Source organism: Cavia porcellus, unplaced genomic scaffold (assembly GCF_034190915.1).
Source record: "Cavia porcellus strain 051 isolate PalLab524CR breed Dunkin Hartley unplaced genomic scaffold, mCavPor4.1 scaffold_3, whole genome shotgun sequence".
NCBI lineage: Eukaryota > Metazoa > Chordata > Mammalia > Rodentia > Caviidae > Cavia > Cavia porcellus.
The window spans coordinates 102,388,240-102,409,119 of NW_026947486.1; the positions used below are offsets into that span (position 1 = coordinate 102,388,240).

Consider the following 20,880-nt stretch of genomic DNA (forward strand, 5'->3'; position numbering starts at 1 on the left):
CTGTATTGATAAGCTTACTTAGTGATTCTTATGGAAACCAAAATTTGAGGTCAAAATCAAAATGGTGGAGTAGCAATCAGCAGCAAAATTTAGCCTCTCTGAAACCTGGAATCCAGACACCAAGAAAATAACAACTTGGTGGAAAAAAAAAAAACCACAAAGAAGATCTCTGGGAATCAGGAAGGAACAGACAGGAAAATTAGAAAACACAGAGAAGTTGGGGAATCAGAGCACAGTACTGAGAAAAGAAGGAAGCAATCTAGAAACTTACCCCAGATCCCAGGAAAGGGAACTTGTATCTGCAGACACAAGGTAAGTCTCCAGTTTGGGCGCTCCTGGGAGAAATAATGGACTGGGCCAGGAGTGCTAGCCCCCTAGAAAGCCCATAGCTGTTGCAAACTGCAAAAACGGTGTGGGGTTTTACTCTGAAGTGACTCTATCCACATGGGAGGCCACAGCTGAAGAAGGAATCCGGTACAGAGCCTGATATACTACCAGTGAGTGTTTAATCAGGTACCAATATGGGAAGGGGTTGATTGATTATTTAAGATTGAGACTCAGAACAACTAAAAATCCACTTCAGGATTTCCCATAAAATCTTCCACAGTGACTGGGTGACAAACAGCTATGGGAGACAGTCACAACCAAAGGGTGGGTCAGACACTGAGTTTCTGAGATGTGTAAGCTCAGGCTGGAAGGACACAGGGCCTTGTCCTTTATGATGAGGAGCCAGGTCCCAGAGTGTGGTTTTTAGAAGGGCTGGGTCTGAAAGCACTGGTATTAAGTATAGCAGGCTGCTCCGTCCCTTGTCCTGCTGCCTACACCCAGCAATGATCAGAAGTCTTGTTGCTGTCCCCAACTACCAGTGGAAGCAAGGCCTTGCCTCAGCTTGGATGGTTGCTGTAGCCTAGAATGAATGGACCAAGAGTCTCGCGAGCAAGGGTACATCTCATGAATCCACAGACTTTAAAGCTAGGTAAAAATCATTACTAGCTGGATTTAAAACCTCTTGATCCTAGAAGAAAACCATTCATTCAAAAACATAGTGAAAATGTTTCTTTCTTTTTTAAAACTAAATATATTTCTCTCTTTTTTTCCCTCCTTCCTTTACTGCTTCTTTGGGGTTTGGAGAATTTTCCTTTTTTTCCTTTAAATCATATTCTTTAAATCTTTTTTTTTTTCTTTTTCATTTTCCTTTTTCTGTTTATTCTTTTATGTTATTTATATCTAACTGTATTAATTTCTCTACACCTTAATAAGATCCTTTATATCACTTTTCTCTCATCATTCCCTGCTTAATTTTGAAAATTTTCCTCATTCATTCTCCCATTACTCATCCCCTGCATCCTTACTAGTACAGCCATTAACCTTGTTAATCTTTAGTTATCTGTTACTACTGTCATTCTTTTATATTGTTAATGGAGATATAGTTGTCATATTTAGTAGATACTTGTATGTCAATACATGGAGAGCCTTAGTGTGTATAGTATAAGTGTAGGTAAATGTCTTTTCTATGGTAAAGGGTGGCACATTATTGGCTGCTACGGTATGTCAATATCCAGTTTGTCTTTGATGCTATTGCTGCTGATTTACTTGTTATTGTCAAGGCAACATAGTTACTGCTACTACTAGGTTTGTTCTGTATACTTTATGTAATTAACAATACTGTGGTGCATTCACAGAAAATTGGGTTCTGGGTCAATTACACTGCATGCACCCCTCCCAAATCAACAAAGGTGTGCAGATCTTGGGGCAGAGGCAAAGGCCTATAGTTAGCCATATCCAGAGTGCATGACTGAAAAGCAGACACTAATTAAAGAGATTTCCATAGCAGCAACAAAGTCTTCCCAATATAGGTGCCCACAAAGGACACACACACACACACAAACCAATAAAAAAATGAGAAGACAGTGTAAAAAAATGGCTGAAAATCCTCCCAACTCTCCCAAAGCTGATACGTGAGACAGCAAGGGGGAAAAATCAAAAGCCACACAGCTGAATTATTCAAGAAGGATAATGAAAGTGATATTAAAAAATAAGGTGTTTGGTGAGTTCAAAGAAGATATAATTAAACAGATAATGGAGGTAATCCATGTATCAGCAGGTTTACAGAAAACACTAATAAAAAAACTAGATGAGCTAAACAAATAATATGAAACGTGAATGACAAGTTTAGCCAATAATTAAAATTTGTGAAAAGGTTCTAAGCAGAAATCCAGGAGATTAAAAATTCTATTGAACATATATAGGTAGGAGAAGCAGCCAATGTGAGGACAGAGTGCCATAAATAAGAGATGTCCAGGGACTAATTATTCAGAGATACCTTCAAAGCAAGAAAACATGAAAAAATTGATCCAAAAATTTCTAGATAGAAGATAAGATAGAACACTCACTTAGGATTAATTGGAATTGTTATAGAAAAGACAGTACAAATGGTATAAAAATTATTTATAGAAATAATAGCAGAAAACTTTCCAAAGATAAATAATCCAATATACAGAGAAGTGATGCATATAGAATCTCTCCAGTATACATTGTGGTCCAAATCCCAGAAGTCCAACATGTCAGGGCCTTAAAAGCTGTGAAAGAAAAGTAATGAATCAGTTATACAGTGGAACCAAATAGAATTACAGCAGAGGGCTAGGGATTTAGTTCAGTGGCATAAGCACCTGCTTAGCAAGTATGAAGTCATGAGTTTGATCCCTGGTACCACTAAAAAGAAAAGAAAAAAAAAATAGAATTACAGCAGACTTTTCCATACAAAACTCAAAGGTCAGTGAACTGTTGCAAGCCCCAAGAGAAAACAATTTCCAATCCAGATTGATATATCCTACAAAACTATCTTTCAAAACTGGTAAAGAAGTAAGGAATTTCCATGACAAATAGTGCCTTAAGAAATTTATGACCACCAAACTAGCACTACAAAGAATTCTCCAGTATATACTAGAAAGAGACAATTAAACCAATAGTGATGAAAAATCTAATAGAATTATCAGGCAGTGTGAGCAGTTAAGCAGAAAAGAAAAACAGGAAATCATCAGGAAAATAATTCAATGACAGGAATAATTCAATACTTTAGTTAAAAACTCTCAATGTGAATGGTCTCAACTCCCCAATCATAAGATACAGATTGGCAGAATGGATCAAGAAACAAAACCCAATAATATGTTGTATACATGTAACACATTTAATCAAAAAAAAAACTCACAAGTTAAGAATCAAAGGACAGAAAACAACATTCCATGGAATGGGAAATCAAAAAAATAGCAGAAGAGGAAAAGAATGTCACTACATATTGGTTAAGGGAAGAATTCAACAAGCATAAATGATAATTATAGAAATGTACACACCAAACACCATCACATTCAACTTTATAAAACAAATGCTATTGGATGTAAAAGATCAGATAAAAGCCAACACAATTAAGTAGAGAACCCAATATTCCACTGTTACAAATAGATCAACTACACACAAAGCCAATAAGGAAATATTAAAATTGAACCAAAACTTTAAACAAATGGACTTAGTAGAAATCTAAAATGGATTCCACCTAACAATAACAGAATACATATTCTTCACAGTAGCACATGGGATTTTCTCAAAAATAGACCATATGCTATCTAATAAAGCATGCTAAAGCACATGCAAAAGAACTAAAATTATGCATTATCAGATCATTGTGCAATGAAATTTGAAGTCAATGCCGAAAGAAACCACAGAAATTATGTAAACACACAGAAAATTTTAAAGTATCTTTTGAATAATCAATAGGTCACAGAAGAAATTATTTAGTTCCCACAATCAAGCAATAATCAGTACAATTTACCAGAACTTGTAAGACACAGTGAAAACAGTCCTAAGAGAGTTGTGAATGCCAGTATGAAAAATTCATCTATCCTACCCAAGAAAACAACCTAATGATGCACCTGAAGGTCCTAGCAAAACAAGAACAATCCAAATGCAAAGCGAGTACAAGGAAGAAAATCATACAGATCAGAGCAGAAATTAATGAAATTGGAGCTAGAAAATACAAATAATCAATTAATTAAAGAGCTGGATCTTGGGAATAATAAACAAAACGAACAAATCCAGGCAATGTTACCAAACCCCCAACCTCTCCCAAAGACCTAAATCAATACAATTAGAAATAAAAAAGGCAAAATCACATTGGATACTACTAAAATTCATAAGATTATTAGTAACTACCTTGAGAAACTCCTCTCTAACAAATTAGAAACTTCAGAGGAAACTGATAGATTCCTAGATACATATAAATTTCTAAAAGTAAACCAAGAAGATATAATAACACTGAATAATCCAATAACTGGCAATGAAGTTGTAGCAAAAATAATTTTCATAAAATTATCAGCTGAGAAAATGCCAGGTCCTGATGGATTCACCACTGAATTCTGAAAAACTTTAGGGAAGATCTGACAGCAAAACAATGCAAGCTGTTTAATGAAACTGAAAGGAAAGGAGAACTCCCAAAGTAATTCCTGCAAGACAGCATTACTCTGATTCGAAAACCAGAAAAGGACCCAACCAAAAAGGAGAACTATAGGCCAATAACTTTAATGAATATAGTCACAAATATGTTCAATAAGATACTGGCAAACACATTACAACAAATCATAAAAGAGCAGACATCATTACAAAGTAGAAACCATCCCAGTGACAAAGGGGTGGTTCAATCTATGCAAATTGTTTAATGTTATACATCAGATAAAGAGAAGCAAGGAAAAAATCACAAGATAATATCAATTGACACAGAAAAATCCTTTGAGAAGATACAAAAGCCATTCATGATAAAAAGCATAAACAATATAGGTATAGAAGAACCTTATCTCGATCTGATAAAAGCCATTCATGACAAACCAAACACTATCATATTAAATGAGGAAAATCTGAAAATGTTCCTTCTAAAGTCAGGAACAAGACAAGGTTTTCCACTAACATTACTCTTGTGCAATATATTTCTTGGAACATTAATCAGAGCAATTAGATAAGATAAAGAAATACAAGGGATATGCATAGGAAAGGAAAAAGTCAAATTATTATTATTTGCAAATGACATGATCCTCTACACAGAAGATGCAAAAATTTCCACCAAAAAACTTAGAATAATTAAACAAATTCAGTAGCCTAGCAGGATATGAAATCAACACACAAAAATCAATAGCATTCCTGGGTACCAATGATTAACTCATTGAGAAAGAAATTAGAAAAAAATACCATTCACAACAGTGTGAAGAAAAACTACACACTTAGGAATCAACCTAACCAAAGAAGTGAAAGAACTCTATAATGAAGTACTATAATACTCCAGAAAATGACTACAAACTCTATAATGAAGGACTACAATACTCCGGAACAATGAAGTACATATCATAAAATGCAAAGATATCCTTTGTTCCTGGATACTGGGCAGAACCAATATTGTCAAAATGGCCATATTTCCAAAGCTAAAATACAAATTTAATGCAATCCCAATCAAAATACCAATAGCATTACTTACAGAACCATAGAAAAACAATCCTAAATTCATATGGAATCAGAAGAGGCCTAGAATAGCAAAAGAAAGCCTGGGCCACAAGAACAAGGCAGCAAGTTATACCACAAATGTACAGTGATAAAAGCTGAATAGTATTTTTAAAAAAGATATGTGGATCAGTGGAATGGAATACAACATGCAGAAACAACTCCAGGCATATTCAGCTATCTGATCTTAGACAAAGCAACCAAGAACTTCCCCTAGAGGAAAGACAGTCTCTTTAACAAATGGTGCTGGCAAAACTGGCTAGCCACATGTAGAAGATTGAATCTAGACCTGTATCTTTCACCGTCTACTAACCCAAACTCAGAATAGATAAAAGGTCTAAATATTAAAACTGAAACAATCTGCTGGCAGACAAAATAGGTAAAACTCTTGAAGTCATAGAGATACACAAGAAGTTTCTGAAAGAAACCCCAATTGCACAAGAAATAATAGCAGACAAGAAGCAACAAATGGGTTCATATTAAACTGAAGTTTCTGCACAGCAAAAGAATCAATCAACAAAGTGAAAAGACAACCTCAGAATATATCTAAAGAAGTAAAAATAAAAAATCAGTCGTAGCCCTCACAAAATGAAAGACTCAGCGTAAAAATGGGCAACTGAAATGAACAGCCATGTTTCAAAAGAAGTACAATTGGTCAATAAATACAAGAAAAAATGTTTCAACATTTCTGGCCATTATAGAAATGCAATAGATGTGGACAACTATTTGGAAGAAAACAAGAGACAATATGATAGACAGTGAAGATCTCTAGCGGTCTTGCTTTGAAATCTGCATTTCTTTAAATTGTTTCCTTATGAACAGTTTTCTTTAATTTTACCCTCTTTAAAATAAAAAAAGAAATGCAAATTAAAAAAATACTGAGATTTCATCTCATTCAATCCTCAAGAAATCAAATAATAACAAATGCTGGTGAGGCTATGGGGGAAAGGAATCCATTTATATTATTTGAAGGAATGTAAACTAGTACAACCAGTACAAAAATCAATGTGGAGATTTTTCAAAAAAATTAAAAATAGAAATTACATTTGACCCAGCTATTCCCCTTCTAAGTACCTTCCTGAAAGAGTTAAAGACATCATATTATACTGCTTCATGCATACATATGTTTATAGCAGCAAAATTCACAATAGTTAAATTTGGGAAGAGGCCTATATGTTCATCTTTAGATAAATGAGTAAAGAAAATGCGATATATATATATATATATATATATATATATATATGTAATTCAATACTACTGTGCCAATAAAAATGAGTCTCCATGACCATAATTTTTAAGTGAAATAAATCAAACACAGGGATTAAATATTTTATGGCTTGTCTTATGTGAGAAACTCAAATTATAAACAAAGAACAAAATTAAAGATAGATAATAGGAAACAAGGAGATAGAGCTTTTGCAAATGGAAAGAGTACCAAGAATGGAGGAGGGGAGGTAATGGGGAGGAGTAAAGACATGAAAACAAAATTAAGATGTGTTATATACACATCCCAACTCCCCACAAGGAATGTGATCATTATATGCTACAAACATGTACTAACAAAAAGTAAAAATTGAGAAAAAAATTGAGATCTATCCTTTTTATTTTTAAAAATTAATTTTATTGATATATTTTTAGATATACATAATGATTACATTCATCTTATGGAATTTGTACCTGAACGTGATCTATCTTGGTTCTTTTTTTCTACCAACCCCCTCTGCTCCTTTCAATCTCTGTTCTCCTCCTTATTTACAAAGTTTGTTTCCATTTTAACCTTCAATTCTCTTTTTCTTTTCCCTTCCTTGCTTTCTTTGACCCTACTTCCTTGTTCCCCTACTCATTGGAACATTTTCTTTTTGATTTTTTAATTTTGAAGATAATAAAATAAATGAAACAAAACAGAATAGTCAATCAAAACCAAACAATGAATGTGGTACAGCACTTCAAAACAAGAGAAAAAGAAATCAATAATGGCTGCCAAATGCCTCTTGTTATCTTTAAATTAACTGCCCAAACCATCAGGCATAATAAAAGCAAACAAAACAGAACAGAATAAAACCAATCAAAACAAAACAATGAAAGCAATATAGGACCTCAAGACAAAACAATAAGAAAACAATAGTGGCTACCATAATGCCTCTCACTGTCTCCAAAGCAGCTGCCCATACCATCAGACATAACACAATCAAGCAAAACAAAATAGAATAAAATCAATCAAAACAAAACAATAAAAGTAATACAGAGCTTTGAAAAAAGACAATAGGCAATCAACAATGGCCACCACAGCATATTTTGTTATCTTTGAAACAGCTGTCCATGCCATCAAATATAACAAAATCAAACAAACAAAAAACAGATTAAAACCAAACCAAACAGAACAATGAAAACAACACAGGGTTTCAAAGCACTACTATAGATTAACAATGGCCACTGCCTTCCCCCTTTAGACATGTTCTCCCCTTCTCTCACAATACCTATTGTGCTTTCTGGATCCAACCAACTCCTCCAGTCTTTTATAGTAGGGAGACAACATGATACTCACCCATGTACTCTGAACCATCTCACCCACAAGCATGATCTCAAATTGCATCATTTACCTACAAGAGCTTCAAGGTTATCCTTTTTTATAGCTGGGTAGCTTTCTATTCTGCAGCTGATGGGCAAGCAACTCTTACTTTTTTTTTTTTTTTCTGGTTCCCCGTCACACAGAGCATTATTCTCTCTCCTTTGGGTTTCAGTCTATGAATTTTCTTTCAAGTTAAAGGTGTTGCTTGTATAAAGTATATTTATGGATCCTGTTTCCTGACCCATTTTGCCTGTATTTCTTTATTGGTGAATTGAGGCCATCTACATTAATGGTTATGCCCAACATGTACTGGCTTGTCTCTATCATGCTATTTTCCTGCTGTTGGCTGCCTACTTTTTTCCTCCATTCAGTTGTCTGCCCCCATGGGTTATCCCCCTCTGAAATTGTTCCTGGAACCATGGTCAATTTTATTTCTCTCTAGAATGTCATTCAGTATTCTTTGTAGGGTTTGTTTGGCAGTCATGAATTCCTCCAGCTGTTCTTTGTCATGGAAGTATCTTGTTTCCCCATTAATTTTGAAAGATAGTTTTACATGGTGCATCCATCTGGGTTGGAAGTTGTTCTTTTTTTTCAGGACTTAAAATACTTCAGCCTTTCCTTGACTTGATGGTTTTTGTTGAAATGTACATCTGGGTGTAGATTTACTTTGGTTATGTCTACAGGAGTGTTAAATGCCTCACTTATCTGTATGTCGCAACCTTTTTCCATGCTTAGGAAGTTTTCTGCTATTACTTCCATAAGTAGACTTTTTCTGTAAGGTGTGCAATTTCTGATCACTTCTGTTTTTATATCTCCTGGACTTGCTCTGCTTGGGTTAGAGGCCAGAGACTGCCTTTTGCTTCTTTGTCTTGACATTTTCCTGCATTCTTCTGAGCAAGCTGGTAGTAGGATTCTAGGCACTTCCCATATTGGATACAATTCTCCAAAGTGTGACTGTGTGGTCCTCTTGGCCAGTGCTGGCCATGTGCATCTGATGGTGGCCATTGGGTGCACTGGTGCAGGGTTGGCTGCTGCTTTTCCCAGCTTGCACTGGTTGCCAGCAGCAGAAAGCCTCACTGATGGCTGCTGGAGTGCATGTGGGGTGGGGCTGCAGCTGCTTCCTGGACCTGAGTTGGTTACCTGATGGGAGCTTTCCTGATGGGGGCTGGACATTTTCTTCCTATTTTACAATATCTATTTTATATTTTGGTCTTTATTTATCCTTTTGATTTCTCATACCAGAAAAACAATGAAATATTTTAACATATGTGCACCATTTATTTCACTTAAGAGTATGGTCTCAAGGTGCACCCATGTACCTGGAAATGTCTCAAGTTTATCTTTCTTTACAGTAGAGTAGTAGTTCATCATATTTTTTTAAAAAAAATCTTCATTCTTTGATAAGCATTTGGGCTATTTGCAAGATTTAGCTATTACAAACAGTGGTGCTATAAACATGGGTATGCATATATCACTGTGGTAGGATACTTTTAATCCTTTGGAAAGAGTCCTAGAAGGAGAATATCTGGGTCCAAGGAGATCTCTGGTCTTAATTTTTTAAGGAATTTCCACAGTGGTTGTACCAGTCCACACTCCTACCAGTGGTGTAGAAGGGCTCCTTTTTTGCCCCCAGCCTTAAAAGCATTTGTTATTGGTTGATTTCCCAGTGATAGTCAGTCTTTCTGGTATAAGTTAAATCTCAGTGTTGTTTTAATTTGCATTTCTTGAATTACCAGCAATACTGAACATTTTTTCCTATATGTATTTGCTCTTTGTATTTCTTTATCTGAGAAGTGCTTATTAATTTCAGATGCTCACTTTTGGATTGGGTTTTTTTTTTTTAATTTTGGGGGATCTGATTTCTTTTTTTCTCTCCTTGTGTTCTTTATATACTTTAAATATTAGTCCTTTGTCTAAGAAACAGTGGGTAAAAGTTTTCTCCCACTCTGTGGGTTGTCTCTATTCTGCTGGTGGTTTCTTTGACTGTACAAAAGCTTTTTAGTATGATGAGATTCCAACTGTTGATTCTTTGTAATATTTCTTGTGCAATTGGAGTTTTAAGAACCACTGTATTTTTTAACTGCTGGTTGAGAATCTTGGGGCCAAACTTGTAGCCACTGTCTAGCCATCATTTTCTAACTCCTCTCTACATCACCTTAGAGTCAGAGAAGGTCTCTGCACCACTCTTAGATTCCAGGTCTTCAGAGATTTAAATAAGATTTTAACATCACTAACTTACTGGCAGAATAAGGAAACCCAATTTCAGAAAATGAGTAATTTATTTGTCCAATGTCCAATATTCCCTTTGAGCTAAAAGCTACATTAAGATTGTGTTTCAATTATTTAATCTGTAACCAAGTAGTTGGTTTTGAAAACCTTGAATGATAATGTTGACCAACTGTGCCCCACAACAAAAAAGAACTTCATTTTGGATAGGGTGAGTGCCCTTCAACTTTAATTGTGAATGATTAGATATAGTTATGGATTATGAGTGGATTATAAATGTATAAAAACAGAGAGATATCCCTAAAAGTAGATACATTTAAATTATTTATCATGAATTGCTTGTTAACTTTGAGAAAAGAGCAAATATGGCTCATAGTGAGGACCTGAGTGTTTTTCAGCTTGTGTCACTGACTTCTTTAATCTTTCAGAAGCCAGAGAGAATCCATTTCATCTCACCTCTCATACTGTATTCCTGTGAGACCCTGGATGAGAAAACTTTTCCCTCATTTCTGGCTCTACAAAATGAAAGCCATTAATTTCATCATCTCTAAGGGTACTTCTGTCTCTGATATTTTGAGATTCTAGAATCCTAGGGATGCAAATGCCCAATACCACTCCAAAATTGCTATTTTTTCTTAACTTCTTTTGATCAGAAGGAAGACAGAAAAGGCAAAGGACACTGATGGCTGCAGCCTGCTCAAAGTATGAGAGAGGTCTTTGGAATTCACATAATTTCAAAAATCACGTATCATTGTTTCTTACAAAACAGTGTCGTATGAAGATTTTGTTTCTTATGAAACAGTGTCGTGTGAAGATTAGCTGCAGGAATACTGGAGAGATTTCTCCATTAATTTGGTGAGAACAAGATGTGAATTGTAGAGAGTCCTTTTTCTGCCTTTTTTCTTTTCTTCTTTCCATTTTGGTTTCATTTTTTTCATCGGGACTATCGTAAGGAGCGAGCCTAGTGCACGACATTACTTTAAAAAAATACTGGAAAACTTGGGGATTTGAATTTATATAAACATTCTCTCTCTCGATTCCCATTGAAAGTGCTTATTTATCTGAATAATTCAAGCTGTGGAGATAATTTCATAAAGAGTGAAGGATAGGTACTGTCTGAGAAGCGGCTCAAGTTAGCCAGGTCATTCTTGCTATTCAACCACTTCACTCTCTCCGTGGAATTCATTGCACCTACTCTTTTAGTATGAAGAACTGCCTTTGTTTGCCCCATTTATCATTTAGTCAGATACTTTGGTTTTTTACGCTTCACTTCCCAAAATAATTTCTATTATGATCATATTTGTAACCACTACACTATGCAAAGTTGTTCCTCGTTGAGAGAGTATTCACTGAATTTGATACTTTTAAACAGTATTTATTAGCAGGCATTATTATTAGCTGCCTTCAAAATGCTGGCCTCCTTCTCCCAAATAATTCTCTCTCTCTCTCTCTCTCTCTCTCTCTCTCTCTCTCTCTCTCTCTCTCTGTCTGTCTCTGTCTCTCTCTCTCTTTCTCTTTCTTCTGTAACAGAGGTGTTTGCTGCTGGTACTAAGGCGATTGCCTTAATTTTCTACTTTCCCCAGCCAATGTAAACAGCATCTACACACCTTTCATGTCCAGAGCAATCCATGACACTTTCTCATCTGAAAGTAGTGACTTTCATGCTTAGATCTTTTTGTGTCAGATCTCAATTGGTAGTTTTCTGTATTATTTTGTTTTGGAATAAACCAGGTTCATTTTTAACCATTTCTAGAGAAAGGATCCTTCAACAGTTCATTTTTAAAATGTGGTATTAAAACAGTCAAGTGACAAAATTGTTGTTATTAGGACATTCAGGGACACAGTGATGGGGAGTTTGCTAACCCTTTTTACCTCTCAAAAGATGCTTCAGTTTGGTGCAGCAAAGTGCCTGAAACACGTAGGCCTGGGAATTACTCTGTATTAGATCTAGGTATTAAACTTAAGTCACCTAAATTATTGCTTCATGGAGGTACAATGAGTCCTATTAAACTGTGAATGATTTGTTGCTTCAGTGTCTCTGTGATAGAAAATCTTGAGTCTTGGGTTCAAGTGCTTCGGGGGTCCGTTGCAACTTTTTTATCATGTAAAAGAAATGCATTAGACTACCATGTGATTAGAAAGGGCTATGTGAGGGTTTTTTTTTTGAGAAAATCACCAAAATTTCTATAGAGAATCCTGGGTGGGTACGAAGACAGGGTGATTCTAATAAACAATAAGATAATTAAATAGACATGGGGATTCAAGGGATTCCCCAACAGGGAAGAACAAACAACTGCAGAGCATTTCCTCAGCTCCCTCCCTCCCCCTATGTTTCAGGCACACCAATAAGACAGATTCCTCCATCCTCGACCTCCCACTCTTCAGTGCCAGATCTGTAAGCGCTTAGCCAAGCATGCTGGGAGATACAGAACAACTGAAGCAAAGGAGTATGTGGATGCCTTAGATTCTCCTCCATTCTGTGCTGCTCGCTCCTCCTAACACCACCCCCCTACTAGACGTAGGCACTAGACGTGACAGTCAGCCACATTTGAACTGAAGAAAACACTGAAGACACAGTCTCCAGGAGAATGTCTCAAAAGCAGCCTCAGTCACCTAATCAGACTTTAATTTCAATCACAAATGACACAGAATCATCAAGCTCTGTTGTTTCCAACGATACCACAAATAAAGGGTGGACTGGAGACAACTCTCCAGGAATAGAAGCTCTGTGTGCCATCTACATCACTTACGCTGTGATCATTTCAGTGGGTATCCTTGGAAATGCTATTCTCATCAAAGTCTTTTTCAAGACCAAATCCATGCAAACAGTTCCAAATATTTTCATCACCAGTCTGGCTTTGGGAGATCTTTTACTTCTGCTGACTTGTGTGCCCGTGGATGCAACTCACTACCTTGCAGAGGGATGGCTGTTCGGGAGAATCGGGTGTAAGGTGCTCTCTTTCATCCGGCTCACTTCTGTTGGAGTGTCGGTGTTCACGCTAACGATTCTCAGCGCTGACAGGTGAGTCCTTTTATCTGTTATATTTCCTAGGATGTGAAATTAGACAAAAGGAAAGGAAAGCTCATACTTAGCATTTACCGGCTACTATTCTGCTTTTCTCACACGCTGAAACGGGGACATAAGATTGGGAAATCTGGTGGCATTTTAAATCAAAGTTAGTGTAAAAATGGTAAAATTTCTGTATTAGCATGTAAGGAGAGGTTGCAAATATATGCTTTAGGGGAAATTTCTATTCTTTCAAGTGTAATTGTTTGCTTGAAAGAATACCAAACAGTGTTTTTATTTTCCTCCGGCTTATTAAGTAAGGCAATTGCTGCAGGTGTAAACGGGGGAAAAAATGCATGCTTTATACATTAGTGCAGCCTAGTGGTACAATATTGTCAACATGAAAACATTGGCATAGGTGTGACATTTACTGCATATACATTGCCATATATCAAAAGGATAGTAAAGATATAACATGAATCTAATTTATTTGAAATTCATCAAATTAGCTAATAGCAGAAAAATGGTGAGGTTTTAGCTCCTTGGTAACTCAGCGAGATGTAATCACTTAATTCCATTTGTTTTCTCTATAGGTGTTCAGTGACACACTCGGTTTCTGGAGAGATAAATTAATCCCGATTGACTTTTAGAGCTCTATGGCTAGGACATGTGAAAACCTCTTGTCATCAGGGTGTTTGGACTGTTACAATGTTTTCAATCTAAGTACTGTATTTTTCTGTGTTCCGAATTGTAAAAGCATGAAAAAATTGAGGCTCCAAATGTTAAAAGTGATGCTTTTAAAGCCTGTAAGAAGCCTGAAAGTAATTAATGCCTGGCAGTATTAGAAGGAACAGCTTATTCAGACTGTGGAACCGGAGAGGAGAAAACAGGTTTCCTTGTGTCTTTTCTGAATTTTTGCTTTGACTGGGCAGACTTCTGTAAAGGCTGCAGGCTGTGGATTTGTCCGGTGTGGAAGCATCTTTTCAGGGGCATGGGGCTTCAATTTAATCTTTGCCTTGTCCTAAGTCTCACAGATCATTCAGTTTGGGCAGCAAAGTAGCACTTGAGAACAGGGAAGAAATTAACCCTTTCCTTTTACTACTGCGAAGCCCTGGAATTCTTTTCTAGGATGGTTAAAGGCAGCTCATTCATGAAGAAAGGAGAGTTATTGCTGTTTAGCATGAATAACTTATACAAAAAGAAAGTCTTTCAGAATACCTACCGTAACATATAAGTGGTGAATTACTCTTAACCACACATAAAATTGTGCTGAAAAATTATTCTTAAGCAGAGGATGTATACAAAAAGTTATAAAATCACAAATCTGGATTATCTCATAAGGGTGAATAAGAAAAAAGCCAATTCAGGTAAATAAAACTCTTGAGGTGTATTTGTGTCTTTAAAACCACAACCTATTCTAGATGGTTAATGCTGACTTGATTAGGCATATTTGGGTAGGAAGTAGAACTGAATGGTCATCCAGGGACTAAGGTCACTTCTAACCCTAAGGTTCTGCAATTTCGGCACGTATTTTGACTTTTGTTTCTCATTATGTTCTTCTAGATATAAAGCAGTTGTGAAGCCACTTGAGCGACAGCCCTCCAATGCCATCCTGAAGACTTGTGCAAAAGCTGGCTGCATCTGGATAATGTCCATGATATTTGCTTTGCCAGAGGCTATATTTTCAAATGTACACACCTTGCGAGATCCCAACAAAAATATGACATCTGAATGGTGTGCCTTTTATCCTGTCTCTGAGAAGCTCTTGCAGGAAATACATGCTCTGCTGAGCTTCTTAGTGTTCTATATTATTCCACTCTCAATTATTTCTGTCTATTATTCTTTGATTGCTAGAACTCTTTACAAAAGCACCTTGAACATACCTACTGAGGAACAAAGCCATGCCCGCAAGCAGGTATGTATTAACTGATTCTCATACAAAGAGTTTGAGTTCAGAAGTGAAATTCCTACTTCTGCATAGTGAACAACTGTGTATTTATCTGTGTACAAATACAATAGTAGTTTAGCATTTTGTTGTCACCATAAGCTCTGGTTTTAATCCCACACATACTACCTGAGCAATCTTGAGCAAGCTATTTAACCTCTCTGAGCTTCTGTTTCTTTATTTATAAAATGAAGTTGAAGGCTAGATGATATAACATGCTTGGCATAATTCCTGGAGCAGAGTAAGCATTCAATAAAAAGTGGGGCTATTTATTGTTAGGAGATGGCCAAGGTTTGCGAACATTAAAAATTATCCCAGGGAATAGTGAGGAATACCACATAAGGTGAGGCTATCAAGCAAAACAGCTTTTCTTTCAGAAAATATGACATAATAATAGAAATGTACATAATGGAAGGACTGACAAGAACTCAGAACACTATTTAGTGCAAACCACTTGCACACGGGTGGGCATACTGAAGTCTGGGGAGGGGAAGAATAAAGTGCCTGTGACAGGAGAACACTTGGACTTCACAGAAGCTCAATTAAAACCATTCCAAGAGCCAGGTGTGGTCTCCTGTCATAAATGTAGATAGCATAAAGCGGACAGTGTCAAAACAGAATCAGAGGGAAAAGTGGGGGAAGGTATTTCATTTGCCTCCTGATCAGTACAGAGAGCTATTCCATTCACACTGGTGCACAGGAAGCTGAAGCTGTGTCATCTTTGCTCTGGCTGAGACCACAAATTTTATCTTCACTTAAGCTGGTTCGTTTCCTTCGTGACAGAAAAGGGTAGGATTACTCTCATGTATAAAGGACAATGTATTTGTTTTTTATTCCTTTGACTCTATGGTTAGATTCCCATAGACTATGAGCATTTTTTGCAATGTTAGGGATTGAACCCAAGGCTTATACATTCTAGCCAAGCTCTTTACCAACTGAGCTACATCCCCAGACCTTAAAACAATTTTTGACACCAACTTGACAACTTTCATAAACCTCAGGTAAGTATTATCCTCCAGGCAGCCTCTATGGACACGGTGAAAGCAGTTTTGGAAAGTGCCTCTCTGTTTTCAATTAAATTAAGTTGCTGGGAATTCCATAGCACTCCTTGAGTCGGAGACATCCTAGCGTATCACAAAACCAGGGGGTGGCAGGAGGTCTCTGAATTGGAGTTAATGAGCCCAAGATCACAGGTTGCCATGCCAATTAATTGGCTGTGTTCCGTAGCCACAGGCAGACTTCCTGCACATCCCAGCCGAGAGCTCACAAGTGTGTGTTCCAAGGGAAACCAGAGTGTCAACTATGAATTTCTATGGAAATCTTGAGAATGGCTTTGAAATATCTCTGCCGATGAAATGATTTCTGTGTACGTGTACCATTTTCTTCCCTCCTGTAGGTTGAATCCCGGAAGAGAATTGCCAAAACAGTATTGGTGCTGGTGGCTCTGTTTGCTCTCTGCTGGTTGCCAAATCATCTCCTGAATCTCTACCACTCATTCACTCACAAAGCCTATGAAGACTCCTCTGCCATACATTTCATTGTTACAATTTTCTCTCGGGTGCTGGCTTTCAGTAATTCTTGTGTAAACCCCTTTGCTCTTTATTGGCTGAGCAAAACCTTCCAAAAGCAGTTTAAAGCTCAGCTTTTCTGCTGCAAGGGAGAGCTACCTGAGCCTCCCCTTGCTGCAACCCCTCTTAACAGCCTGGCTGTGATGGGCAGGGTCTCAGGCACTGAGAATACACACATCTCTGAAATTGGTGTGGCCTCATTCATTGGGCGTCCTATGAAAAAGGAAGAGAATAGAGTCTAGTTTTTCCATTAAAAATGGTGTTTTTTCCTCCCAGTATATGTATCCCACTCTAAACTGTGCATAGGTGTGTGGATGGATTTTTCTTGTTTGTGAACTGTGTTGAAGTCTGAGGAGCAAAGAATCCATGTAAGTAAAAGATGAACCATGATTTCCTTCGAAGTATAAACAGTAATGCCATGGGGCTTTCTAACTAAACTGAAGCCCATGAAGTATAGAAAGATATGCTTGTTTATGCCAGTGAACTCTAACAGGAGCCTCAACAGGAGGAAAGGAGAAATAAACAAGATGAAAGATAAAAATCTAATTTATTTCCATCACATCTCTGATGCTTCTAAGTGCTTATATATACTCCTTTGTCATTGAAGTGTGTGTGTGTGTGTGTGTGTGTGTGTGTGTGTACTATGGGGTGTGAATCTAATCTTATGCTTTGTATGGGAAAAGGAGATCAAAAAGAGAAAAACCTCTCTTACATAGTTTTCTTAAAGACTAAGCAACTGGCCCTTTCTGTGACTCTAACGAAATCTGCAATTTAAATGAAAATGTTTGAAGGTCAGTGAGAATCAAGTGCTGAGTAAGGATCTGGGGCAGGGTGATTGCCTTACTGGGTCAACCCTTCCTGACTTAATGTAGTTCTGCTTAGAATTGCATTGATTAAGAATTAGGCAGAGTTGGATTTGCACAAATATTGTTGAGAACTTGCCTCATTCACAGGCAGAAAAAGTGGCCACATTTATGGTGTCATTAAATGCCTCGCTGGACCCCTGTGGAAAAATCTGTACCTGCCAGTGTCTGAAATTCTTCCTTTAAGAAACTGCATTTCTCTTGGGTAAGCAGTGCCCTCTTTCTAAAAACCTGCAGAAGTGCCACGTAAACCTTACCACCTAGGTGTGCAGCTGTCATCGGTTCATCCTCCTGCTTGACTTTTTTAAATTTAATTGGTGCCTAAGTCCTGTAAGAGTATGACCTAACTAACCTCTGTCCCTCAAGATCCGATGGAAGGCTCTGATCTTCTGTCCACTGCTCATATTGCTAACCCAAGAAGCTTGTTACTAACTATTGTATTAAAAACCGTTGTCAATAGATTTGTCAGATTTAGACTTGTGGTTTCAGAAATGTATTCTTGGAGCAAATTAAAGCTTGTGTTTGGCGCTATTGTCAAATCTGTATTTTTAAAAACTTGATATGTGAGTGTGCTTTTGATAGCTGTGAGCTTTCTTTAACTGGCTTGTGTGGTTGTGAACTTTTGCTAATGATGTGGCTCAAAAGGGGATATATATATTAACACTAGACATTAAATCTGTAAAATTGGCTTACTTAAAGTGGGGTGCTGGTATTGTATTACTATTGCTTTAAGGTGGGCATTGTAATAAGTGGGGGAAAACCAATAAACATGAAATAAAGTTCCAAATGGCTCTGTGTAATTTTATACTTTAAAACCAACATTTGTGGCAGTTATAACTAAGAATCCACTTAATTCCAAAACTTAAAGTTATTTTCAAGTCACAGAACTCCAAAATACTTTTACCATTTTTCTCACTCTGAGCGAATGCTACATCTTTACTTTCTGAAGCATAACATTTTTAGAAATGACCCAATAAAAACACAGGTTACAAAATCCTAGAAGGCCCATTAGCAGTTCATAAAACTAGAGCTCAGAGAACTTTCTTTTCTTTTCATTGTTAATAATCCCTAAGAGATTTAGGAACCTGATATTAAAAGATTCCTAAATGCTCTCTTAGGGCACCAGAGTTCTTCCATCCATCGCTGGAGAATTGGGATTAAAAACTATGGTTGTGTTTTGGATTTTTGGAAGGATGTCCCTCTTTTAACAAATTGTCTTTATCAAGATGGATCTTACCAGTAGGCCACAATATCCACAACCTCTTGCATACGTCTTACTGTGGTACCAGAAATGGGCGGTTTCTACAGGAGATTTCACTTCAGTGCAGAGACCTACAGGGGGATAGTAGTGAAACAAAGATGAAACAAATTTTGCACATGTCTGAATCTTGCTGAGGGTCTTCCTGTGCCAAAGATTTAGGAGAGAGACTATCATAATACACTATAAATCATGGAAGCAGAGTGACAAATATACCCAAGCACAGCCAGCAGGCAGGTCTCCATCACTGAAAATAGAAAATGCTAGAAATTAACATTGGCATGCCTGCTGCAAACAGCAAATTTGGTTTTAAAGAATTTCTGCACCTTTATCTTCAGTGAAGGATCTATCAGAGTTTTGTTTCTGATTTTTTTAACTTATTTTTGTTTGTTTTCAGTACAGGGAGCAAACCTGGGTCCCCTTTTAAATTCTGAGATAGTCTCTCCTCGTTAAGTTGCCCAGGCTGGGTGAAAACTTGTGCTCTTCCTGCCTCACCCTTCTCTGCACACTAGCCTGTCATCAGTCTTTTTGTCAGGAGTTGCATTTATTCCCATGAAATCTTAAGATAACAGAATGTAAGGGGCTGGGGATTTAGCTCAGTGGCATAAGTGCCTGTCTTGCAAGTGTGCAGTCATGAGTTCGATCCCTGGTACTGATAAAAATGAAAAAGACAAAAAAAAAAAAAAAAAAAAAGATAACAATGTAGGGACAAGCGTATTCCTGTACAGTTAGCCTGAAGAGTCTATTTAAAAATCTAACTTAATAGAGTTCCTTAATATTTCCAAGGCTTTCTAGGCCAGATAGGCAACTTCTTCAGTCCGACAGTCTCTGCTTTAGTCGATTAATATATTAGAGAGAAGCTGGCTTCTTGGACTTCAATTGGTTCCTCTTCCTAGGACCAGCAATCTTTCATGCAGCCTACCTATGATGTGTTCCTGGGGGCTTCAGGAACCATTCGCTACCTCTAGAGCAGCACAGGTGAACCTTTTAGAGCTTTTGCTGATAACAACCTGCTGCGGCACATGTGCTATAGGTTCACCAGCACTGCCAGGCTCCCTTTTTACTTTGCTACCTTGAATGCTTTTGTAAGTTGCAAAAAATCTTGGAAACACAGGTAACAAAGACAGAGATGATTCCAGTCACTAGGAATTACCAGAGGTTAGGGAGTTATTTTATTAATACACAGAAATAAGCACAGAGACCAGGCTTCATACAGCAAAGCATTATTTTTTTTTGTCTTTTTCTTTTTTATAGGTACAGGGATCGAACTCTGGACTGCCTGCTTGCAAGGCAGGTGCTTATGCTGCTGAGCTAAATCCCCAGCCCGAACCAAAGCATTATTAAAATGCAACTTTCAGGCATCACAGCCAAAAGAGTGGCATGGCAAGTACAAGTATGCCTGGTTCCTCATTCCATTGCTCCATTATTATGGTGACAGTGACCCTCCGATATCACATTGGTTGCTCCTTTCACCCCTGCAGAACTTCTGCACAGAAAGTTGCCTCTGTCCTGCCTTTTACCTTCCCTATATGTAACTCCCTACCCTCTTCTACTCTAACATGCTAAGAAGCTCTTATTGGACTTTAGTCAAATCCATAAATGTAACACTGGCTTCTAGGCGGCCTTTGAGCAGGAGTGGATGGGTGACATGCGACCTAGACGTAAGATAGCTCTTTGGTCACCTGCCTATAAGGTGCTGTGACACTCAGGGAGTATCATGTTCAGTCAAGTGGGAGTATATTATCACCTATGCTGTGTACCCACTCAGAAATGAAATGGGAGGCCAATAACACACCACTGAAACAGCTGTATCCTATCTTTGGATCCAGAAAAAACATTTAGCAATGTTTAAATGAGCCTAACAAAACTATTATAAAGATGTATGCAAAAGTTTTTCTCCAACAGT

At 37.3% G+C, this 20,880-nt stretch overlaps 1 protein-coding gene across 1 annotated transcript; it reads left to right on the forward strand.

Annotated features, from left to right (window-relative positions):
* Window positions 1–235: 235 nt before the first annotated feature.
* On the forward strand, window positions 236–18,503 carry Brs3 (bombesin receptor subtype 3). The gene is given in 4 exon segments (NM_001172921.1): window positions 236–312; window positions 12,671–13,355; window positions 14,904–15,255; window positions 16,682–18,503. Coding segments are annotated over 3 exon segments (1,200 nt in total). The 5' UTR covers window positions 236–312; window positions 12,671–12,921; the 3' UTR covers window positions 17,096–18,503.
* The last annotated feature ends 2,377 nt before the right edge of the window (window positions 18,504–20,880 follow it).